We start from the raw sequence: 26,099 nt of genomic DNA, 5'->3' as shown, positions 1-26,099 counted from the left end.
GTGAAAAGATTTATCTTTATAGTTTTTTTATATCTGGAACTATTATTTTTTTATTTTTATATTTAGAAATAATATTTTTTTTAATTTTACAATATTTTCTTATTTATCTCTTACATTGTTTCTATCAAATAATAATTGATGATTGTTCTTCCTAATTAGTATAACATATTCATTTTTCGTACGACTAATGTTGAGCTGATGTATATTAATTATTGCAATGTTTATTGATGCATGATTATTTCTCTCATTTCTATCTATCGGGCCCATCGAGCTTAATAACTTTATTCGAAATTACGAATTTTTAAGTATTTCACTAATCACATAATAATCGATAATCTTAGAATTATTGAAAATATTGAACTTAATCAAACTCCTGCTCTATAAATATTTTCTGGTGTTTAAAGTTATAATTTTTTACGTATTTTTATTATTCTATGTAACACGTTAGATCCGTAATTCATGTAATGGATAAATTAACTATCAAACTTTAAATTAATCAAATTACGTGTGGAAAATGTTAAAACAGAGTGCTACTTTGATATCCTATTTCATGCAGCAAAATTCATAACACTGCGTACTTTCTCTTAGCTAAACTAAAATGTCCATGCTTTTATTTGCATCTTTTATTTCTTCTACGAAAAAATATATACTATATCTCTTAAGAACAGAAGTCGAAGGCTCTTTACAAAATATATATATACATTACAATTATCTAATTTGCATAAAGCGATATTTACTAATTAATCGGACAAAAATAGCTTTCTAAAACAGTATAATCTGTAATAGGATGTCGTATTTAACGTATGGTATACAATTTCTAAACAACAATAATTTTTTTTAAACAACGTATGAACTAAGTGTTTAGACATTATTACATGCTGTCGCTATAAAAATTGCTTGAGAGGCTTTCAAGGCAGGATTTTAATTAATAAGATGTAGTAAGATTATTTTATTTTCTCTTTTTCTCTTTCAAAAGTTCAAAAAATGAATAATCATATCTTGACAACGTATCTTTGCAACTGCTGCCAGGATCTAAAATAATCAATTAATACTCTCTCGTAAAATTACAGTTTTTGAATAAAAAAATATTTGAAATGTTAAATGATAATAAAATCTTATTCTTCAAGTAATTTTAAGATAATTTTGAAAAGTCTTTTTAAGCTTTAATTACTAAAGACATGTTAGATGAATCATTAAAAGAGTATAAAAAGATGGCGTTTTAATATATGATCAAATTTTTGATAAGAAAAAATTTATAAAAAATTCGCGAAATATTAAAACATGTTTGACTTAATACAGCTATTACAAGCATTGCTTTACTATTTCAATTTATATAATTGAACAAGTCAAGCGAATAATCTGAACATGCAACATACATTCTCACTAATAGCTACATGATTAAAGCAGAGTGCTGAAAAATATTTTTAGCATGTAGCAAATTTATTTTTGTCCGGCATTTTTTTATCGATGGTGTCCGGCATTATCAACAAAAAATGATTTTGCCGAGATTTTGTTTTGTATCACAGTTTTATTTTTATTATATATAAATTTTATATACAAATTATTTCTATCATACTTTCCAGCACCATTTTACGCGATAACAAGAATATTTTTATTAATATTTCAACAATAGAGCGTTACGTACGTATAATGGTCAGAATTTACTGTGTCGTATACTTGCTTATCATATATCAATGCAATTTTTGTTGATAACGTTCTTCTATCAAACACCATCGATCCGTTTGTTCATGTGTGTGTTTTCTTCTTACAAATTAGTTTACAATTTCTTATAATTCAAATATAAATTGGTGTAAATTTTTATAATTTGTCTTAGAACTGGTTGCAATTTTATGAAATCTTCATTGCTTCGATTCATTTCGATAAAATTGATTACAATTTGTTTTTATCGAGAAATTTCTTAATAGCATAACGGGCGGATAATGACTTTTTGGAGTTTAATTCTAGTAACTTTTTGGTGAGCTCTAAGAATACTATATAAAAAATGGAAAAATACTTTATTATAAATATATTTTCTCTTGTTTTGCATAATATGCAACTTAAGAAAGCAACGGAAATTTCCGAATAAATTCTTGCGAAATTTTTCAGTAGTCGAAGGCCTGAAAATTAACCCATTAACGGTTAATTTATTTGAAACAAACATTAAATTTATTAAATAATTAACTGATATAAACAAACTGTCATGAATTACTTTTATCATTTTTTGGAAACAAACAAATTGATTTTGCTTGAGAGAATTTTTTGAAAATTTTTTATTATTTATTATTATTATCATGTATTCAATTATTAATATCTTTTTAACTTTTGCCAAAGTCCATGTATTTACACTTTTATGTTTTTCAAAGATCTAAAAAAATAAATGTGATATTTTCTACTTTTTAACGTCGCAAAAATATAACGCGATTTTTCAGGTACAAGATGAGTAAGAACTATCTATTTAATGATTCTAGCATTAATCTCAGATCTTTAGTGAATAAACACCATTCTGACTTTTAACTAAAATTCTTTATATTTTACTATGACCTTTAATGGGTTAAGTTTTATTAATTCCCACCCAGAAAGGAAAAAGTGATCACTACGCAGCATTAATTCTGCGATTCTGAAATGATTTGCATGATTCATTATATAGTTACGGCGTAAAACAAACGTAGGCAGCCTGTTGCGTAAGGTGACGATATATTTACTCATGTATGAACGAGTGTGTATGATCATCACCAGACAATGCATTTGTTCGGGGGGTTCATCTTTGCTCCGATTGGACAGCGAAACGCTTCTGCGAACGCTTGAGAATTCATTATTACACTATTGACTCTGAAAATGAAATTATTTGTTACATTTTATACAGCATTATTTGAACGCAAAAAAAAAGAGGAAAGATTGAAGTACCTCTCAGGATGAGGAGCAGGATAATCGAATTCAACAGAGACAGCGTAGGCCTCGGCAGTTGTGTTAACACAATAAACCTAAAAACAGAATGACGGATCAACTTTATCTTTTTGTGATGTTAGAATTCAAATGAGAAAGAAGGAAAAACACAAAAATATATTTATCTTAGTCGAAAAAAATTTGTTCTTTTGTAATAATCACAAAAATATTTGAATTACTGGCGATAGATTTTTTGTTATTTTTTTATTTGCAAAAATATGGAATGGAAAAATAAAAAACCAATTTAAAGTAAGAATATTAAAAAACGGATTTTTACCTGAGCGGCACTTATAAAAAAAAGTTGACTTGAACGAAGTCCCTCCAGTCCAGGAAGACTCCGATCCTTTCCGTTCGTCAAAGTATGCCAAGTCTTGTGAGAAATTTGTAGAGCTCCGATATCCGCAACGTTCTCGTTTCTCGTCATATTCCAGTCGAACTGCATAGTGAAAAATCGAAAGAAACGTTTTCGTAGAATATTTTACTTTTTTTTACGAGTAACAATTTTTTTTTTAAATATAAATCTACAACGTACCTGTACAGCAACGTCGTTTCCGTAAAATTGAACCTTACGCCAGAAGCTCCTGGCGTAAAGCCTCGCGACGCATTCTATTCTGGCTTCCAATCGCTTCCAAGAGTCAGGTGTGATTGAGAGCCACTCGTCAGTGTTCATATCGGGATCTACGGGCGATCTGCGACGGTGAAAATCAAAGGCGTGCAGGATCTCATGAGCGATAACCGATCCTAGCGTAGCGTGAACCGCATAAGCCGGTCCGCCGTCCCACGACCATGCCCAGGATGTCATCATAGCCAGCGAAATTTCTATCGTTTTTAACAAAAGACCATTTCACTAAAATTCTTTGATAACAGCACGCGAGTGTCGTAAACTGCTTACCGATCGAATTTGTGGAGGATTCGTAATAGGCGTGTACAGAGTAAGGATAGTGGCGTCTGAAAATTCAATGTTATAATTTGTAACGAAAAATTGGAACAAAGCTGACAAATACATTTTTTTTAATCTTGTAGACAAATCTGATAAATTTGTAGCAATAGTAGAGAAAAAATATAAGGATTAAAAAAATAGAAGAAATAATTGGAAAATTGTGTTTGAAGAGCCGAGTTTTTTATCTTATAAGTCGCAGATCTAGAGAAGAATTTCTCTCACCTTTTTATTGCGTTTCTTCGTAATGAACTTTGGTTCTCCTGTTTCCGGATCTGACGGAATCTTCTTAGGACGGTAGTGAAAAAGTCATCCGAATCGATTACAATCTGTATAAAACAAGCTTGCTTAAAAATACAGATAAGAAATGTAAGCATGGATTCAAATAAACAGGTTTAAAGTTTATTAAATCGTAAGCTGGTATCTAATCAAGCTCATATTTTGCTTTTGAAGGGTAGTTGTTTCTCTCATTTTGTCTAAAAATGATTAAAAAGTTATTGTCTCACCTCGACCATTTCATATGCCAGTAATGTGTCATTGTAAAAAGCGGGCGACACTTGAAATTGGCCTTGTAAGGAATTCAGTTTCAGCAACGCTTGCGTTCTGGTCTCATCGTCCAGCCACGACTTTATCAATATACGTTCGGCTAACGTTTCCTTCACGCGTTCAAATAATGCTGTTATCTACGAGATGTAACCAATGATATCATTAAGACAAAAGATACCTGATGATGATAAATTAAGTCTTCAATTGTCAAATGTTTTGAAAAACGCGATGCAAAAATGCACAGAGAAATCGCACAACGGCAATGATAGTCAGTTCTCATACTTTTCTCTCAATTTTTGTGCTATCAAAAATTAATGCTTCTAACTTGTAATATCTAAATTATAATGCAGCGGTCGCCCTATTTGGCGAACACAATGTTTCCGGATAGTACGAAGTAGTTCGCCCGAACAAGAGTTAAAGAGCTAAATCAGTGAATGGAGATTATTACCCTGTTAACTAGAGTTTCCAAGTACTTTGGGGTGTGCTGTCGCACATAGAGCGCACTGACTGCCTCGCTGAATAGACTTTTGGTTAATTTGTAGCAAAAAACCTCCCAGTCCTGAATAGCGGTAACGTTCACGATATCGTGCAGTGTATCCATGGCGTACAGCACCAGCAATCCGTTATGAATAATCCTTCGTGATGATAATTATGATCAGGCAATTAATAATCGTAAAATCAGCTTCGTAACGCGTGGAAATATTCACACGCGTGTCATGTGCGTAAAAGTATAATGACAAAGGATGCATACCGTTTAGAGGAACGATTCAGTAACTTGCCGAGGCTGCGAAAGTAACGCGGAGCGGTGACGTAAACGTAAATCTGCTGATCGTCGGCTGTATAAGGCGGTCGGTATGCGCGATTAGTATCATTATTATTGCTGTACAGGTCGGTACTGTTTGCGCCATGGCGTAACGTTGTATTTAGCAACGATCTCCATCTTATCTGCCATTAGGATCATTAAATTAAAAATTTAATTCTTATTTCAAGAAAGAAGCCGATAGTTTAAAAATTAGAAAAAGAAATGCGAAAGGTTATTGTGAGGTGGAGGTAAAAGTGGGACGCAGATGAAAGTGCGATAAGTATCTAATTAAAATTCTCCGATTAAACTCTCTATCTACGTTTAACTCGTGTTAGCCACTTTATGTTTTCTTTTCTTGATAAAAAAAAAATTGCCTTTATATTTATTTTATAACGCAAAACAAGCAACCCTAAAAAATGTCGTGCATTTTACATTAAAAAAAATTAAATCGATATTTTATACTTACATAGCCAAAGGTCTCTTGAAGATAAGTCACATTGTAGGCAACGTACACCCTTTGATCGACGTCCACCCAATTGTATAAGTCTTTGTGCTTTGGATAAACCTGAAACGGCAGATAAATTCTGCTCGTTTATTCATTTATTTAAATACCATAACGCTAATATTTTATCTTCACCTTTTCGAGCGATAAGCAAAACTGCAAAAGTAGATCCGTCTCCGACGACTGTTCCTTCGGATTCATATCTTTTGGCAAGAATCCCCGAACAATCTCTTGAATTCTACGCAATCTTTGTACGTCTCTATTTTTCTAAAAGAAATGTGTCACACAGTGTGGTCTTTATATGTAAAATCTTATAAAGTTAAAAAATAATTAAAAAAAAAAAAGATAATGATAAATTTAGAAGCGTAAATTCATTCACCGCATAAATAAAAATTCGAGTCAATCGCTATCCTTAAATTATGTTTACCTGGTCCTCTGCGAGAAACTCGTAACTCTGGTGCTTGGTAGGGAGATCAAGGTATACGGATAGCTTTGTGCGATCGTAAAGATCTACGTCGACATATAAATCGAAGAGAGGCGCGCCGTTTACTTTTAGCAATGCGGAGATCAGAGGGGTGATGTCGGCCGGTACCGCGCTTTTCGACGATAAATAGCCACCAAGTTCATTTAAGAGCTCGTAAACTGAAGACAGAGGGCATCAAGATTTTGATCTTTCAATCGTAAAATTTCATTCGATTTAACGAACTCGGAACAACGAAACGAAACGGTTTAGAGAATATTCTGTATTTATTGGCATTCGATTATTTTTACTGATACACCTAGTATACACATATTTGAATAATGAAATATAAAATAACAAAAAACTGTGAATTAAAAACGCGAATATCGAGGTACAAAAAATATTACGAATTAAAACAGAGCAAAAAGACGTTTCAGTTTAATTTTTAAACATTCTTTAGTTTAATAAGGAAGTAATTAAAGAAGAAGAAGATTGAGAGAACAACTTAATTGAAGACTCTGTTTTAGTTTGTAATATCTTTTGATTTGCAGCCTTTCTTTATTATTCTTTTTTTATTCAAGAACCATATGTTACACGATAAAATATAAAATTGTGTGTAAATTGCAAGGTGAATATCGTGATAAATAACTTACCGGGTGTAAAATTCACGGGTTTCATCTTAAAGTCGCGACAAACATCGTAAAATTGCCCGAGTTTCTCAAAGGCAGCGACCATATGCCCTGTCTCGTTTGTCAACATTTCTAAAACAGTAATATCCACGACTAGATTTCCTTAAAGAAAAATATCTCTATTATTTTCTTTTTTTTTTACAAGGAAAACTAAAGCCAGAGGATAAGGCGAAGTAGCTAGAGATCACACTTTTAGATAATCTGATTAGCGCGATGAAGGTAATTTGTCGACCTTGAATCACGCGAATAGTATTTCGAAGGTTGCGTAAAACTTGGGGAGGCACTCTATCGCGAGTAATAGGCGACCCGCGTAACACACACGTACGTGTACACGTATATCGATTAACGAGCATTATTTATAGTAGCGGCAAGTCGGCCGTTCGATTTCTCCTCGCACATTAGAGTCCGATAACTTTTCATCAAATGAAACTTTTTGCCGGCGCTTCCGTTTAAGGGGTGTATAAACGTAGTTCAAACCAACGTAGTCGAATAAAGCGCTCCTTTCGCGCGTCCATACATTAACTTTATCCTTGAATCGGAACGAGGCTTTTCAATCGCGCTCAGACAGTTCCTACTCTCTCTTCTTCCGGTATTTATCTACCTCCCCTTTAAGTTTCGATCCCCGAACCGAGTTATATTATCCCGGCAACGCGCGATCTATACGCGAACATAGTTGGTGCCAGTCGCTCGGCGCCAGTCGCGCTGGCGACACCACCCCACTCCATCGTGTCCACGATAGATTCTTACCAAATTGAGGTCGTATTCACTGTCCAAGCTCTCATGCTCTTTCAATCTTTGTCCTTGAAGATTAATATATTGCCTTTTATTCACATTTCTCACCCCCGTACTCGGTTTTCCGCTTTTTCCCCGTCGGATTACGATCGCGTCGTCGAAAATAATCACGCGACAAAAAGTTAGCATTGTGAGATATACTTTAATATTTAATATATATTTTTTTAGAATTATTAAACGTATTCTATTGTCATTTATATTGCAAAATTTTTATAAAGTATAAAAACGTTGCATTTATCTGTAAACTGCTCGAGTTTGGACACAGTGCACAGTTATGACAAATGACCCATTTAAACTTGTTTCCGTATCGAAAATTCAATCCTTTTCAACTCGCGTTATTAATTACAATAGGCCATACATGCAAAATAGATATCTATTCGTATCTGATGTCTAATTGTATCTATTTATTCCCTCGCGAGAATTTCTACTTTATAATTAATAAACACTATTAATACTTCAGTGGTTTCAACTGATAGCTGTAGATAAATAGCGGTTTGTTCTAATGAGGCCATATGAACTCACTGGGTTGGAAAGAATTGAAATATAATGCTAAAAGTGGAGCACTTAGCGGAACGCGCGGTCATCTTTTTTATATTGACGAAATAGTCGGGAATTTCGTAGAAAGAGATGTGCGGTGGATTATAAGTCGAAAATAATTGCAAAACGCTCACTGTGTATACGTGCGTCAGTTTGCGCCTGGAGTATGTTGAAACTCGCGCTCGGCTGATAGGGCTGCTGATCGCGAAAACCGCCGCATGCGAATTTATAAAAATCCTTGCAAGGATCGACGCCACGTTTCATGGACGCTAGGATCCTCTTCGACGCCTCCACGCAAACATCTGTATTACAAACACCCTCGGGCCCATCCCGCTCTCTGACACAAGCCTCATCCTGAAATTGCGACAATTAGCTTTCGCTTTTAACAAATAATGACCCTTTTTTGCAAGTTGTCGGTGCGTGTCGACCTAATGAAAAAAACGAGGTGCTAATTTCTCGATCTTAGAATATGCAAATCCCAATTTATCGCCGCCAAAAAATATCTTTTGCCATTTTATCATGTCTTATCTTTCTTTAAATTGCTAAATTTTTTGGGTTTAATGCTTAATCTCTTTTTACGATAAAAATACAATATATAATGTAATGCCGGATAAGTATTTGTAAAGTGCGATTTTTGCAAATTATCGGTTCTTTTCACAGAGCATTTTTGTTAACAGTATTTGGCTCTCAATGGACGGGATTTGTGATACTAATTAATGTAACATACCCATATATTTGACGTAATGTTTACGATCAAACAATCGAGTTTATACGTAAACGCGACATACAGAAGAATATAGGTCTAAAGGTCAGGATAACGGGTAAAGCCCTGACCTCAGCCGAGGATGAGCTTTCTATTCGCCTCGAAACCTTACCTACTAATACGGCTTCGCTTTGCGCTGGCATATATTACAATGTGTATCGCGAGTAATCGTAAGTTATCGTAAAGTGCGACCCTTTCTATCGTTTAGGAGTGATTGCGCGATATCGCGTGAATGAAACGGTTTTCAACGAATTTCGAATTTACAATTTGATTTCGATTTTCTTCTTTTTTTTCTTTTTTTTTTTTTAATTCGAGATAATCTTTTGTAATATTGTGAAATTGGCCGCCTTTTCCGCGCCAGGATAAACGAACGCTGATTACGAGAGTTCCAGCGTGGTTTTGCTAAATGCTGTGCTTTCTGCCTTCTTCACCTCGAACTGAGCTACGATCGATATAAATTACTCGTGACTTCGGGCAACTACTAATGTCCCTTGTTGTATAAGTAAGACGATTTCTTATTCGCGTCACGTCATACGGTTTGCACATTTGCAAGTTATCCTATGCAACGTGTTCACGAAATCGTGTATTGAATATCTTATTACAATCTTTAATATACAAAGGAAAGTTGAAAAATTTAAAGGACTTTTTAAAGGATTTGATTCCTTAAACGTGCTCCTTTACTTTTTGATCTATCCTCGTACTTGTAGTTCTGCAATTCTATCACTGTTATCAGATAATGTTAAACAAATACCAATATTTTTCTGAGGAAGGAAACATAGGCAACTGCATGGATACGCAGATACAAAGAGTATGGCATTCGATGTAAATTTACATAAATAAATTTTGACCGAAAAAACAATCACGAATGCACGAATATAAAAGAAATAGAATTTACTGCACGTATATTTACATAAATGAATCTTGGCCAAAACATAAAATGGATGAAGTATGTCGACTTGAGAGATTTGTATATATTTGCCTTTTATATATGCATTATAAAATTGCGTGAGAATTGTTTTAATGACACGAAGAAATAGTTTTAAACGTAAAGTGGTCTTGAATAATCATATTTTTCGTGCGAAGATTTACCGTTTTTTTACACGAAAGTACTAGTTGTACTATGCAAACCCTCACTGAAAAATTACCCGACATAAGTTATTATTCATAGTCAGGCGATTATGATATTATATTTATTTGCGAATAAATGAAACGCGCGGCAAAAAATCCTTTCTCATCAATAGTGCATCGATAGCGCCGAAAATTGAACTCATCAAAGTCGTCGCGTCATTTTAATCTTTGAATTGAAAGGTTCCGATGCAAAATCTGTTAAGTGCACAAATGCTGAGAGAAACGTGGAAAATACACAACTCTCAAAACCGTGAATGACAGTATATATAATTTGCTATATCTGTTCATAATTTAGTATGGTGTGTGTTCTCCGAACTTATGGATGACATTGAAAGTTAGATCGACGAAAACTTGCTTTAAGCAGACTTTGCATCGGTCCTCGCACGCCTTCGATGAAATATCATCTTCCCCGCGCTGTGTAACGATATAGAAAGAGAAACGATCGTTATAAAGACATAGCACCCACCAATGGCGCGCAATTGCGCGGCTGCTCGCCCTCCGGCAAGGTCGTGATAAGGAAGAGCACCGGGCTGGTGACCAGCAGACTGGTGACCAGCAGCATGGCGAAGGTGAGCAGCGCCTTGTGCACGGCCTTGCTCCGTCGCAGCCAGTAGCAGGGCACGCAGCATATCCATGTACCGTGGTGCGCCGATCGTTCCACGTGCAACATCGGCTCGTCCGGTAGCCCGGCGCCGGCCTCGTCCGCGACACCGCCGCTGGTAGCCACGGTCGCGCCGGTCGCACCGTGCACCCCGCGCGAACCGACCCCCGCGGCGCATAAATTGCGGGGGCTCAAGGGCAACCGCGCGCTCGCCTCGCCGCGTAGCAACCTACCTCCACCGCCGCCACCACCAGCACCAGCACCACCACCAGCACGGGCCCCGCGGGTCACACGCGGGCCCACGTAACCCCGGCTCACCGTGCACAGAGCCACATTTGCCGGGTCTCGCCGTACGTCCGGTCCCTAAATCCCGGTCCCGCGTCCAGTCCAGTCGTCGTTCCGCGCACCCTTGCCTTCTTGTCGCCGACCCCCGGCGCGACGGGGCTGTCGATGGAGCAGCGAGAATGTACGGCAGCAGTCCTCACCGAGTGAGCGACGAGTCTGCTGCGAGCGGTAGCTCGTTTTTCAGCTGAAATTGTACGGAAAATTGTGCGAAGTCGAGCGCTTTCAAAGCTGACAAATTGTTCTCAGGATCATCATCATTATGTCTTTTTCTTCTCGAAAATTTATATGTTCGATCGAGAAAACTTATGTAAGACATTTATGGAGGATTCCAAGATCACGAAATCATTGGATATCTTTTTATTATTCTTTGTATTTGAAGTAGATATTTTCTTAACGTGTGAGACATGTATGGCGCTTAAGTAATTAACAATTGAAAATAAGTTTTAATCGAAACAAATTTTGAAAGAGAATACGATTGTCCAAATTATATTTTTTAATTAATTGTAAACGTATTTATTTTTATTCAAATCTTAGTCCGAAAGATACACAATATTATAGAAAATTGCATTAAATTATAATCTTTTTAAACATTTTTCCTAAAGAAAAATTATCTTGAAATTGATCAAAGAAGCTATAGTTAGATATAGTTAAACTATAGAAAAACAAGTGGTAATTTTAGGATAGTCTATATTTAAATAAATTTCTACTTGTGCATCTTGCCGTCTCACGCATACGCAAAATTTCTATATGCAAAGAAAAGAGACTTCTGTTTTAATGGAAAATAAATATTTTATAATAAAAATTCTATACAATTTGCGACTTCCACAAATAAACATCGCGGTTATGTCAGGCTTTACATAATGAACTTAGAAGTTCGATAACAAACTAAGTAGTTTGTATCTGGCAAAGAATTCCGTTTAATTTGAGAAATTTAATAAAGAAAGTCTACGCAAAAGTGAGAAGGAAATTAAAGCGCGGATTGCATTTATTGCCGGAATCGATTAAATCAGACGGAAATCTGAGACAAAGTCTTTTATTACATTGCTGCAAAAGTTTTTACGTTTCTCCATTAAGTTTTACTAATTCAAATTTTAATTAAAGATATACGATATTAAGAAATAAACAATTAAATAATTTATATCATAAACATAGTTGTTAAATTAATTTAAAGAAAGAATAGAATAATTTCTTGTATATAGAAGACATATTGAAGTGAATAACAGTTGCTTTAATTCAAATAAAAATTAATTTAAAACTTTGTAATTATATTCTCAGTTTTATTTAACAAAGACGATAAATCTTTTGCAGTCAGTCTGACATATTCTACACAGCGAATACTTTTTACATAAATTATACTTACGTGAATTTTCAACGATGACAAAACGTTCTGATCAAAATTCGTAATTTCGTACACCCTCGCCGTGCTTCTTTGAATTTCACTTTGGATAGACCGTTTAAATTCGAGAAAAGAGGACCTGCACATGACGTGCTCGACGCGTCTTTCGAAAATAATCGACTATGCTTCGCGACGGTCAACGTTTCTACGTTTCTTCCTGCTCTCGCACGGATTGACGAACGAACTGCAAAACAGTTCCGTTCCCGAGTTGACAGTAGCACGCGGACTGTCGGACTGAACTCGGACTTGAGCGGCTCTCTTCTATAATCCCACGCGCCTCAACCCTTTCCGCTTCCGCTCCACCCCTGAACCCGTTCCCACTAACCACCCCATTTTTACCCCCTCCTTTCCATCTCGCAATTCGATTCTCGTTCTTGCGTGCATCCTTCTTTTATTTAATATTTAATCTCTCGCGTTTAACACGCGTGCGACAGGTGTGCCTTTGTCACGCGATATTCTTTTTTCCATTATTTGCGCAATATTTAAACAAATAAAAATAATGTAACTCTATTTCTCGCCAAACAAAAACGCCTGTATATGTCGTTAGATCTATTTTAAGCATGTTTTGACAATGAGGACAATAAGAAAAAAAAATATGGGAAGAGAGAATAGGTCAAAGGTGGTGGCAAATGTATCGGTACACGAGATAAAAACGATGCCAGCCAAAAAATACAGATTTTATTCATCCACTTATTAACGCATACACGATAAAGTTGATTAAATCCATTTCAACTGTAAGATATATGTAATGAGATATACATATATAAAATACACAGGACGGGGCACTTAATTTTCTGACTTGGATTACACCTCCATTGTGCATGCAGTCATCGAAAAGTGTCCTGTGTGAACAATAGAGACACTCCAGGTCATAAAAATAGATGTTCCACTCTGTATATAAGATATATATAAAATATATGTATATATATTTATACGGTGTCCCGTCACTGTCGCGCTGTATTTCAACTATACAGCAACTTTTCAAGCAATCCGAAGACGAAAATTTCAATACGCGAAGTTACAATACTCTTCAAATACGAAGCGATTAAAGTTAACTCACATTCTAGCCACTACAATTGTTTAATTTTAATTGCTTCTTGTCTAAAAATTACTATTGACCTCGAAATTTTCGCATTTCTTGTCCCAAAATTGTTTAAAGAATCTGTGATTTAGAAGTAATACGATAAGGACGGGACACCCTGTACGTACATATACATGTAAATATACACATATCTTATTTATATATGCATTTATATTTATTTAATTTTATGTAATGCTCAAACTCTCTGTTTGCTACGATTCTAAGGTACATCGTCTACACATGCGGATTTTGTAGCATCCGTATTTTGCGTTCTCGTGTTCCTCACAGACGTCCTCGCATGTCCCCCCCCCCCCCTTTCCCGTCGCTCGCATCAAATCAAAATAGGTTTTTTATTATTTATTTGTCATCAAGTAAGTCGCGATCGAGTAATAAAATAATTGTACAAAAGGAAGAAGAATAGAAATGTTGATATTTATAGATTATGATATTACGATACACTGTTAAACTTGTCAAATGCGATTATTCGCAAAATCACATGTTGAATGTAATTCTGCAAATAACTGTTTCCGGCCAACTCGACCAGCCTGCGTTGGCAAATTTCATTAAAAGTTGAAAGTTTCATCGGTACAAGACAAATATTCCGATTACCGAGTCGCGAGGACGACGATGATTACACGAAACTCTTGTTCCCGGGATACTCTTTTGCAGACGCTATCGATTCGATAACATCCATTAAACGCTAATGCCTCGAGTTCATCGTTCCGCTCAGAAGAGTAATTTATTCCGCTATTTGAGTAATACATGGTAAACTTCTTTCCGTATCTGCTTGTTGCCCCAATCATTAGGATTCGATCGTCGTACTTGAGAACTCTTCGGAAAGCTGTCCACGCGGACACGACTTTAACAAAACGACACTTCTCAGTAATTACATCGCACGCTGCCTGAGCTTGCTGTTAGTAACAATAATTAAAATTAATAGATTAGAATTAATAAATAGCGAATAATAGCGTTATCGGGCTGATCGTAGACTCCAGACCATGCTTTTTCAACCCACGTACATACAAATTAATTTTTTTCCGCTCAGTGCTCAGCACTTGTTCATAGAGTAAAAAGTTTCTAAAGGTGCATCAAAGAATGACGTATAATTCACAATCTATATTACGTCTTTGCCTAATATTTCTCAAAAAGTATAAACAAATATTAATTAAGTTTCCGAGAGTAAATAGTTAATAAATTGATTTATTTTTCGGTAGTTAGTGTTTCGAAAAAAGATTTCAATATTAAAGACTATGCAAAAGGTCCCACTTCCCCGCGCCGTTTCTTAATAATATAAATTTTGCTACAAACGGTTTGATATGTAATTATAGCTGACGCCGTAATTGGAATTAGACAAACGCGATTGCAATGAAAAGTACCGAAACCTGCTTCTCTTTTAATGATTCAATACGAGATAAGTCAGCGCGCGGAAATAGCATACGACGATAGATTGGCACGGATGATGCGGCCGGCGCGCAACCGAATTTGCAAAATCGAGAGGCATACAATTTGTTTGTCAAGTCGCGCGGCGCGAGAAATCAGAGAAAAGCGGAAAGAGAGCGCTCGCGTAAACATCTTCCGATCGGAATATTCCCATTTTCCTCGTCCTAAATCGGCGATAATCGCGTCGAAAGCCGTCGGTAGCGTTAGTACGCGCCCGATCGCTCCTCGTGGGCCTTTTTGACAATTGCTAATTTCGAGTGAGGATCCGCCGCTGACAATCCCGTATATGGTGGTTCCCTGGTGCCGTGCAACATCAGCGTCCATTCCTTCAGCCATCCGCGTTGAGGCGTTTCTGAGTTGAATTTCACCTGAAAGATCCCAACGTTCGAATCGAACTGTGTTTTCATATCTTGTGCTTGCGAGATACGAGGAATAATAAAATTTGATGCCAACGCGATGCAAATAGTATGCGCAGTATTCACCTCTAGCGTCCACGTTCCCTGAGGATACTCGCCCCAAGTGTGTGTCGTCATAAATGGCCATTTCGTAAATCCATCTCTACGATCGTCATCGTTTACTCTGCGGCTCAAGATCATAGACCTGAAAATTTGTTGTAATTATTTACATTAGTTCAGATAAAAAATTAGGACGACAAAATTTCTTAAACGAAAAAATAAAAAAAGTAAGTTTAATCTTTGGATACATAACAGAGAGTTTTATAAACTTTATTTTTATTATATTTCTATTAAATCAAGTTTTTTATTCTACTAAGTTTTAGAGATATTTAAGGCCATTTAATTTAAATTTACGGAAGATTTATTTTCGTGCTGTTTAAGTTTTTGCAAATCCTTGTTGCAGAGTCATATATCCAGAAGTTAAAGTCCGAATTGAAAGAATGATTAAAAGTTTAAGTGAAAGATGACATTTGTCATACTTTGTGCCCATCGGGGATTCGAGAAAGAGTTCAAGATCGCCGCGTCGAGTCGCGTTTACAGAAATGACGGCTTGCACGTGCTCCAAATAGTTGACGGCATACTCCGTGCCGGCACACGCGTCGGTCTTAATTTGTACGCGAATCGATCGATTGCTCGTGACTTCCCTGGAAAAATTAAACAGCTTGAGAAAAGAGTAGGGGATTGAAAATTTAAGAACAAATAGATTCTGAATTTCAGTAAATCTTAAAATTAACATCGCGAGTTACGCTCAAACATCAATTCGAATGATTACTTACTGCATTTCACGCATAGATCCAGCCTCGCAATGATATCTCGGCGGTACCGTCTTCCATTTTTTAGCTAATGCTACCATAGCGCCCGCATCTAAAACGCCGTATCCAAAGAGGTGATTAAACTCAAGCCCGACGCCGTTCATAGTCCAATGAAATCTGTCCTTCGCGTCAAACAGAGAATTTCTTTTCGAAGTTAGGACGGTCAAGTGCTGAACATCTCTCCAAGTGAGTTGCGGGCTGGAAATAAAAGCTCTTACTTAGCACAAAATTGTATCAAAGGAATATTAACGAGAATGCGTGTTGCTTAAAAAAATATATATATATATTTGTGAACACGCGCTGCTTAAGAGTTGAGAACGCATATTTGCCAAACTAGTATGCCACTCACTTGGCTTCGAGAGCAAGTGCAAATACTCCTGCAGCTTCCGGTGCTGCGGCGGACGTCCCGCTGTGAGTCGTCGTGCATTTTCCGTACAAATCTGTAGTAGCCTATGAAAAGGATATACATATAATATTTATCCATCTAATTTTTTTAGAGATAGTTTTATATAAAAAAGAGAAACATCGCTGCAAAGTGTTTCCGTCCAAAAAAGTACTTCTTCTTTTCTTATAAAATCAATATATTAAACTAATCAGTATATATTAAATAAAACGTTGAAACAGTTTCAGTATTAAAATAGTAAATTTCGTAATGATGCTTTTCTTTTAAAATTATCTCTAAAAAGGGAGGAGAGAAATTCTTCCCAAACTGAAATTCTGGCCATTTACCACTCCCGTATTAGGATCCTTAGCACCGTTGCTAAAGGTAGAAGCTAAGGTACTAGAACAGCTTTCATCGTAATGCGCATTCTGGCCGTCGTTAATCGCACTGTTGATGCTGATGGTCCACATGCTCGCTGCATATCCGTCACAATTACAATCGTCCTCTTCCCCGCCGTCGCCCGAAGCCCAGACATAGATATTGCCCAATCCGTTTCTGCCCTAATAATGGTACGCAAGCAAACAAGCGATATAAACAACAAAATCTTTCCAATCAAATGAAAAAATTAGCGACGTTATGATATTTTTAGTAAGTTTTTGTAAATATTTTTGGTAAAGTTTTCTTTAATAATGCAGCATTTAATTATTAGGTTTATCGTTATTGACAAATGAAGTTAGAAACGAATTGACATTATTTTTAAGTATAATTTTTATCACTCAAGATAGTCAGCATTGGCTTCGATAAATTTTTCTACTTTTTTTGTGGCAAAAAAACTCGCAACTTTATTCAACACAAGATTTAATGGAAGAAAAGCGCGAACTGTCAAAGCAATAATAGTTTTGCCGCTGAGAGCCACTCTATTAATTTCGCCAATCCGATAATGATTTCTCGGTTCGTGCTAAAGGCGATTAATTTTCCTAATTGCAGCCGCACACGAATGCACTTGCAATCGCATCATTTACTGTGAGTAATTGTGCAATGTGTACCTCATTAACGCCGCGCACAATAGCCCGCATGGTTGCATTACGCGGTCCGTCTACGGTTTTGCCATCATCCGTGGGCCCCCACGAAGCGCTATAAATGTCTATGAGATCGGGTTCGTGGCCCATGCTATTCGCCTCAATCAGGTCGGTCATGTACGGTTGATCCAGCATCCGGATTCCGGCGATCTTCGAATCGTACGCCACTCCGACGCCGCAAATCTCATTATCGCGTGCAGCTGCGACTTCCCCGGCGCATCTCGTACCGTGACTTTGAGAGAAATACATTGCAAAAGATTGTTTCCAGTTTCGCAAAGTGTTAATTGTATGAAAAACGTAAGACACATTTTTTTTCTACTTTCAAACAAATTAAGAGCAAAGCTTCGCTTTTACGATTGTCTTATTTACTTGACTAGCTTTTCTTCGTTTAACTTTTTGTAACATTTTTTTACCTGTTAAACCAATCATCGGTGTATCGTGGATATGGATAAGGATCGTTACTACTGAAGTCGTAAGAAGCTTTAGCGTTCTGAAAACACAGAGTGTCGTCGTTAGTGACTGCTAATTATAAAAGTAATTGCGTATCTATTTACATTCCGCATAACTTCGCTTAAATTAGGAGGAAATTAGCACTATGACAAAATTACGTGCTAATCTGCTAATGTCAATTTTAATGATGAGATAAGAACAGTGATTAAAAATTTTGCCTTCTAAGAAAAACTAAAAGCGGCATGCAACATTTTAAAAGAAATGTTACAATGTATAACAGCCACGTACAGAAAAATAAAAAAAATACAGAATTTTTCTCCCTTCGGCAAATATCGCAAGGAATTATTCCTTTTCGCTTGTCTCTGCTCAACTCGTAGTCAATGAATTATTCCCCAGCTTGAAATTCCTGGCATACACATATTTGTGAGATACGCTAAGAATGGCATCCGCGCGAAGGATAGAGAACGAAATATTCGATGCTAGTTATACGAGAGACTTATGCTGTTAATATTGAATTCCAATTACAGATTTATCACAAAAATATCGCTTTTAATCGCATTGGATTGCATTTGTAGAGTGCCATTTTCATGCAGTTTGTTTCGTTATTATTTCAAGAGGTTTTAAATCGATATATGTATATGCATTTAGTTTTCATTAGGTTGGTGCAAAAAGTTTATCAAATAAATTTGATTTATGAGATGATTTTTTATTGAAACGATCACCATTATTCTCAATGAGATTTCTTCAGCTTTAAAAAGCTTTCCATATTAACAACTGCATTTAAAATAGAATTAAATGGCAAGTTAAAAGAAACCTTTTGCACCATTTTAGCATTATAACGGACAATTGTGCTTACATAATTAAACTTGAGATCCGGATGCATGTAGTCAACACCTGCAATAGAACAGTAGAAACGCAGCAATTAGTGTACATGTTTGTGGATTTACATAAGCAGCGGCAGAAGGAAAGCCCAACATCACGCGCTGCCACGTGCGTCGCGCAGTGTGTGACATGATACGTAAAAGTTCCTCGAAAAAAGAAAGAACCGAAATGAAAAAGAAATAAGATGAGAGAGGCAACGGCAACAATTCTTTGTTACACCGGTCGGCTGTTAAATTATTTAGACGGTGTCTTGCTTCACCGTTCCGGTCGACTGGTTACGACCGCGATTCTACGAAAATACCATCTCGTTTCTCGGTGAAACGCGAGAGCGTTGCGTAACTCGCCCCTCGGCGAGATATCGATTCAGAGCCGCTGCAGTTCGAACTGCATCCGAGCGCGTGTAATTTAATGCTGTTTTGACTTTAAAATAATCCCAGCCGAGAGACCCCGCGTTTAGAAAGACAGAATCAAGCACGTACCGTCGTCCATGATGGCCGTCGTCACATTCTTCCCCGTAACACCTTGGGCCCAAGCGGCCTCGACGTTCAGATCCAATTTCGGTTTGCCGCCATTCTGCCCGACATTCTTCAGGTACCACTGAAGCCTGAAATAAGGATCCGTCGGATCCTTGCTTCCGGGATTTGTGGGATTCTTAATTTCGTACAACGGCACGAGATTGTCCACGCTCAAGGGTTTATAGCCCCTTTTTACTCTCTTGAAGCCAATCTGCTGTATGGCCGTATCCACCTAGGCACCGAGGCAATATTTGTCAAACGCCCACGTTCTCTTTTTATGATATTGCGCGATACAAATACTACGATAAAATTTCATGTTGAAAAGATTGCGATAAAAAAAAAAAAAAAAAAAAAAAAAAATTAGTGAATTTGCCTTTACGACTTAACGATTACACAAAACTCTTTAATTTTTTCCTGAATCGTAAAAAAGAGTGAAACAATCTAGTTAATAGGCAGCGATATAAAATTCAGGCAAATAATAATTCTCCCTTTGAAAATACTATCCTTTTAATAACTTGTCGTTTTTTTTTTTTTCCTATTAATGACTGTTGTTACGTAGGCGCAACCCCGCAAAAAGAAGATGTCAGCTTACCAGACGGTCGACCTTTAATCTTCGCGTGTGTGGCACAGACCTTTTGCTTCGTGCGTGCGGTAAAGCCTTGTGTACGAAATGATACTCCGTCCTGCTGCCCAGAACCTTTAACAGAAGACAGATTTCTTTTCAAACGAAAGAAATATTTCTTTCCCCTTCTTCATAATTTTGTTAGACCTTGTTTCAACTGCGCAACGCGAAATTTAATTTTTCAAGCGAATAAAATAAAAGCTCTTTTAATACACTAGAATATGAGCTAGTAAAAGCCAAGCGCAGTTGACGATGCGAAACTGAGAATTTTAAGCAAATTACATTGTATAATATTATTTAACGCTCGGACATTTGAAGTGGGCGACAGTTGAACAGGGGTGTCAAGACCACACATCAAATAGTTTAGATCCTTCGAGAAAAGTATGTTCGAACAATTTGAGTTATTCGAACTAACTTTAGGTCCAAAAGTTCGAACATTAACATTTGCGTGAGGTCGGGTAAAAACAAAAAGCTGCTCATTTTCTGTTTACAATAAATTCTATTTTTGTTCCAATTTTTTTAAATATCAAAATTGTTCGAATCTTCAGACAACAAATTGGCATTACATTGTCGATTATTGCTTACGTTCAAACTGTCCGAATTTGAAGCTTATTTTTTGTCGCTTTGAACGTATAATATGTTGGAATCTTTTGTTTGAGCTCTAAGATTAACATTAATTGGTTTATCAGTGAATAATAAATTCGGAAATAAAAATATAAAAATAAGGAAAAATGTTTATCTAAATTTGAATTATATAATTTAATTTTCCGCAAACTGCATCAATTACGTTCAACTGCGCGGTTTCTTATTAGCTTATGTAATATCCGATTGAAAAAGATTTTATCTGAACTTGTTTTTAAGTATAAAAGTGATATTTTATAGATATTACTTTCAAGAGTTTTATGTCTTATTATTATGTAGCTGCGAGTCCTTCAGCAGGATATAAAAGTAGAAATTTATATTAAATATATAAATGTAATTTTCCTCTTTTCTCTTTTCATTCTTTTTTCTCAAGGGGGATATCTTTAATCTACGAAGGTACGAAACCAAACCGTAAGAATGATGAAAAATACGCACGATAAAAAGAATGAAGTAAACTCAATATACCGGAAGGAAGAGAAAAAGCGGATGAGATCTGGGAGAGCGGAAATTCTATCAATAATATAGCTTAGGAATGTCGTACAACCGACGGTATCTTTAATCTGATTTCTCGATACGCCTACACATCAGTAAATAGAGAACGTTATTGAGATAAAGCAATTAGTTCTTTAGGTCGCAAAATAATGAGGATTGTCTCAACATGAGAATTGTTTACATAAAAGCCGATCAATCCTCGTTGCGGCTCACCGCTGATAACCGTGATGATTGATGCGAAAGAAAAATGGGGAAAAAAGTTTCCAACTATTCCTCTTCCCTCGAACACGAGACTTTTTCATCGTTTTTTCTTTTTTACAAATATCCGAACATGTATATTTATCGCTGACCATATTTCTTTTCGTACGTCTGCGAGATTAACGTTCGTTTGCAATATAATTTTCGAAATACGAGAAAACGATCAATCTGATAACGACAGGAAGATCTCTCGGTCAATTGCATCAGCTGCTACTTAAGCTTATCCACGATAAAATCAGTCGCTGCCAAGTATGGCAAAATTAATCGCATCGCAGTGGAAGCGATCGATCGCGCCGATAATTCAGCCTCCATGTCCCATGACGGTTAAACGTACGAGACAGCCGGGAAACAGTTTTAATCGGAAGAAACTACGTCACTACGCCGGTAAATAGAGCTTACAGGATATCAATTTTCTCTGTATTGGCGAAGCTGCATCAATAACGGTTCTCTAATATAGTACGATTCGTTATTTAGTGGTGAAATTGTGTAAAGCGAGTGATTCTATATAAAAAAAGCTGGAAATAGAGAATTTATTTTCATACAAAATTGTATTTTAAAGAAAATCGGACTTGTAAATTGAAAAATTAGTGGTATTTTGTTTTTATTTTAAATTTTTTACAACTCTCAATAAATATTTGTATTTTTAATGAAATTGTGCAATATAGAATCTGTTTCATACTGCGGTTATTGCAATATAAATGAACATATGAAAATAAAGATTAAATAATCTTGTTGTTATTTTGTAAATTTTTTTACTTCAATTACGTTTCATTATTTTTTATAATGAGATATTTTTATTCACACTTTAACAGTCGTTGTTTAAATATCTAGAACGATTTTTGTATAGAAAAATAGTCAAAATAATTCTTTAAAAATGGTAAAATTACTATTTTTGTGATTTTCGGAATCGGTTTTCTTTAAAACAAAATCTTACATATAAAAAGACTTTTAATCGCACTTATTCAAATTTCTTCATGCAAAACTGCCATCTTCTCGATAGTAACATGAATAACAAATTAGTGTGCATATTTGCATCGAGTTTCTTGTGTGCTGCGATTTTTCAAACCACTCTCTCCATTTTCTCGAGTATTGATCCCGCAGTAACACCTTACACCTCGTTTCGATGCAGACTAGACTATGTTAATTTAATCAAACTTAGCTAATAGGAGTATGTTTTAACTAAACCTGATTTATGCTACTTCTCAAATTAGCAGGATTCAAATTTTGACTTTTTAATTTATCAATTATGAATAATTTTAGTTAAATCACAATAACTTTTTTTTCTTCATTTTTATATTAACACAATTTTTGTATAATATACATGAAAATCGGAGGAATTGTTAAATTAAAAAAATTTTCAAAGTTTCTGTTGCAATTAAAAGAATATATCCAAAAATATGTAGTATCTGACATTTCAATAATCTTGAAATCTTGGAAATAATTTGAGTTGAATTTTCTTTCTTCATTTTATTTTAATTACGAGGGTAAATTAAACATTGTCTGCAATATTCAAGTAAAACGTAATTCAGATATTGCGGATAATTACTTACTCTAATACCTTTGCAAATTATACATGTATAACTTTATCGTGAATATAATTTCCATATTTTTAAAATATCCAAGTAGATATCTCGATAGAAATATCTAGGTATATTCTTTTAGATCTTTTATTTTTTATAAATGTCACGTTTACAATAAACTTGAATTTTAAATAGGTTTAATGGATCTTCTTAATAAATATTGAAATTATGCCTAATTATATGAAAACATTAAATGCCAAAAAAATTTAATTTATATTAGAAAGGATAATTAAAATTGTACAATTGTTTACACGCGCGTTAGGGCTAACTTAGCGAAACAATATTAGAAAAGTTTAGAAATGTATTACAAAAAGTTTTTATCGTAAAAAGAATATCACAGTCTTTGTGAAAAAAATTTCTACTCGGCAATTTGTAAAGGCAACTTGTGCACGAAGTTGGAATTCTCCACAAACAATGTTAACTCAGAGAAATGCCTTTTGACCGCTCTTGCATTTCTCTTGGCGACTATTAACAAACTTTTCAAGTTGGATTCGCAACTTGGATTCTCTTCTCTGTGCTTCACGGAGTAGAGCTATCGATTCGACGTATCGACGGCGAATAAAAACAATGCAAATCATGAGGATAGTCCGTCTCGAGTTGCTCCGATTTATCTTTCGCATACAATAAAGCAAAATGGTCAAGAAAAATATTTATATTCGTTGTTTTTTTTATGCGTTTTTTCGCGAACGTGCCGTTTACAAGTCACGACACGATGTTTCCACATTCAGTAGAGTATGTCAAGCAGTGGGCAGACGTGGCGCTGAATCTGACGCGTGGCGCGTCGCCGTGCAGCATCATGCGTAGAACGCGAACAAAGCTCGAAATATTTTCCGATTCAATAATAACATGTGAAAAATACATTTTTTTATTTTTTAATACAGGTAAATTGTTTAGAAATAAATTGCAATCTATTCAACAAACTGTTAAGGAATGTACAAAATATACAGAAACACACAACTGCGATGTATATCGCTCACATTTATTATTTTTTTATTTGTCAGCCGAAGATGATGCTGTCATAAATGCCTGATGAATGTAAAAATTATATAAAGTTGCGATTATCATAAATAATACGTCGGATAAATTGCGTTACATTTTTCAACAAATAATAGTTTAGATTTCTGCAACTTTATATTAAAAAAAAAAAGCAGAGAATGAGCGAAAAAAAGAAGTAATAACTGTAATACCAATTAACGCAAAAATAAATGTTTCCTCAAGCAATATGCTAGGAAAAATAATTAAACCATAATGTTATTTATCTTTCTGTAAAGTAAATGAATGCGCTCGAGTCGGCGGTTTTAACGCTTCCAATACGATAAAAAAAACATTTATTTTACTTCATAGCCATTCATTAAAGGAAAAGTAATTAATCGGGTGAACCTGAGAGACGTTAATATTCGTCGTACTTAAAGTGCACAATATTATCCTTCACGTCATAATTCTTGCGAATCAAGAAATGTTGCTAGCGAATATTTTTTATCGTGATATTTAATAAATTTAACAGTGTATAACGGAGCATCTATTATTATCCGATGACAGGACAAAGTTCACAGACACAGGATACGGACTGAATAAGGGCTATTTGGACCGGAAAGAGTAGCATATCATCTCGCGCAAGTTAAACGCGATACTGAACACACCATACGTGAGAAAGTAATATCGATAAGAAGTTGCTGGTCGGCGCGATCCGATCGTTACGCGTTCGTCGTGGAACTTACATTCACCTCTGGACTTCTTTTGTCCGCGCCTTGAACAGCAGAATTAATTCATCGATAATGAGTTAAAATAAGAAAACCTTCGTCTCTTTCGAATAAATTATATTTTCAGCTCAGAATGGAAGAAGCATATAATCCAGGTATATAATTCAAATATATAATATATAATATAAAGAGAGAAAATATATTGCTGAGGTCTGCGAAGAATTATTTTATGATGAAATGGCTAATCGCTTTCATCGTGGAATATTCTTCATTTTTTCCCCAACAATCATCCCCGAATGAATTGGCTATTTCCGAAGGAGTTCGGAGCGGAATTCGCCACTTACCGGTCCGAGATTGACGAAGCCGTTTTTCAGCGCTACTTGATCGGCTACATGCCTCTCTGTTGGCTGCCGCATTTTCACCAAGAACGAATTGGTGAAGACCTCGGCGGTCGTCGTGCCGGCGAGGAGGAAGAGCGCAATCACCGCGAGTAGTAACATCGTGACGAAACGCGGCCGGCGAGGTACGTCCAGGTCGTACTTCGCATTCGCGGATTCGGGGACACTGGACACTCGAGATACTCGGCTACGAAGTACGCGACGGTACTATGATCTCCGTGGTGGCGGCGGTGGTGGCGACGGTGGTGGTGACGGTGGTGGCGGCGGCGTCAGCGGCGACGACGGCGTCGATTGACGGTGGCGGAGACGGCGGTCGACTCACGTACGGCGCGGATCGAAAAAAGACGAGATTCTCCCCTTCCTCGACGGCGACGGGATGCCGATGGACGCGCAAGTTAAATGTTACAATGCGACAAAACTGCTCGATATCAAGAGGAAAAAGGTGTAACACAGGTGTTCGTCATGAGCCACCGAATCCATATTCACAATATCGCGAGATACCCTTCGACTGCCCAGATACCGACGCTATTACGTAAAAGATAAAAAAAAGAAGGATTAAAGGAATAATGTTTAACACGTGAACGCGCAAACGCCGAATTTTATCGGGAAAAATATGGGAGCTAGACGCTTATCTGTTGAAAAATTTTATTACTTCGAATATTGTTTCGAATTGCGTATTATTCGAACGAGGAGCGAAGCGAGATCGCGAGAATGAATTACGATGCAGCTACCGAAAGAAAAGATAATTTACGAAAGAAGAGATTACGTAGCCGCGCCGCGTGGAACAATGAGGCGGACAGGTGATAACCTTTTGCGTGACGTCATTCGATATATTGATTGGAACAGCGTCGCGTCGTTCGCGTCCAACAT

At 36.2% G+C, this 26,099-nt stretch overlaps 3 protein-coding genes across 5 annotated transcripts in view; 1 reads left to right on the top strand and 2 right to left on the bottom strand.

Moving 5' to 3' along the window:
* The window catches only part of LOC105674511 (mitochondrial import inner membrane translocase subunit Tim21-like), a 33,138-nt gene that overhangs the window by 1,000 nt on the left and 6,039 nt on the right, over positions 1-26,099 (top strand). The window lies entirely within an intron of this gene.
* On the bottom strand, positions 9-12,745 carry LOC105674508 (neprilysin-1). Of its 2 annotated transcripts, XM_012370867.2 has the most exons (16): positions 12,406-12,745; positions 10,566-11,229; positions 8,343-8,562; positions 6,844-6,951; positions 6,158-6,372; positions 5,866-5,997; positions 5,695-5,793; positions 5,178-5,371; positions 4,875-5,061; positions 4,387-4,563; positions 4,106-4,209; positions 3,836-3,891; positions 3,476-3,762; positions 3,221-3,379; positions 2,905-2,981; positions 9-2,829 (listed from the first exon to the last, which is right to left on the bottom strand). In XM_012370867.2, the coding sequence occupies exons 2-16, from the start codon at positions 10,767-10,769 to the stop codon at positions 2,730-2,732; spliced, it is 2,319 nt and encodes a 772-aa protein (XP_012226290.1). In that variant the 5' UTR covers positions 10,770-11,229; positions 12,406-12,745; the 3' UTR covers positions 9-2,729. The 2 variants fall into 2 exon arrangements, with proteins under 2 accessions (XP_012226290.1, XP_067213547.1); XM_067357446.1 differs by lacking the exon at positions 12,406-12,745 and having other exon boundaries at positions 10,566-11,561.
* amon (amontillado) lies at positions 13,098-26,040 on the bottom strand. The gene is made up of 12 exons (XM_012370869.2): positions 25,176-26,040; positions 20,130-20,234; positions 19,502-19,769; positions 18,997-19,034; positions 18,104-18,180; positions 17,658-17,922; positions 16,959-17,171; positions 16,579-16,679; positions 16,194-16,427; positions 15,897-16,061; positions 15,445-15,562; positions 13,098-15,330 (listed from the first exon to the last, which is right to left on the bottom strand). Exons 1-12 carry the CDS (start codon positions 25,329-25,331, stop codon positions 15,166-15,168), a joined length of 1,905 nt encoding a protein of 634 aa, XP_012226292.1. The 5' UTR covers positions 25,332-26,040; the 3' UTR covers positions 13,098-15,165.

Source organism: Linepithema humile, chromosome 1 (genome assembly GCF_040581485.1).
Source record: "Linepithema humile isolate Giens D197 chromosome 1, Lhum_UNIL_v1.0, whole genome shotgun sequence".
NCBI classification, from domain to species: domain Eukaryota; kingdom Metazoa; phylum Arthropoda; class Insecta; order Hymenoptera; family Formicidae; genus Linepithema; species Linepithema humile.
Note: the sequence above shows the minus strand (reverse complement) of the source record. Positions and strands in the feature narration are given on the sequence as shown.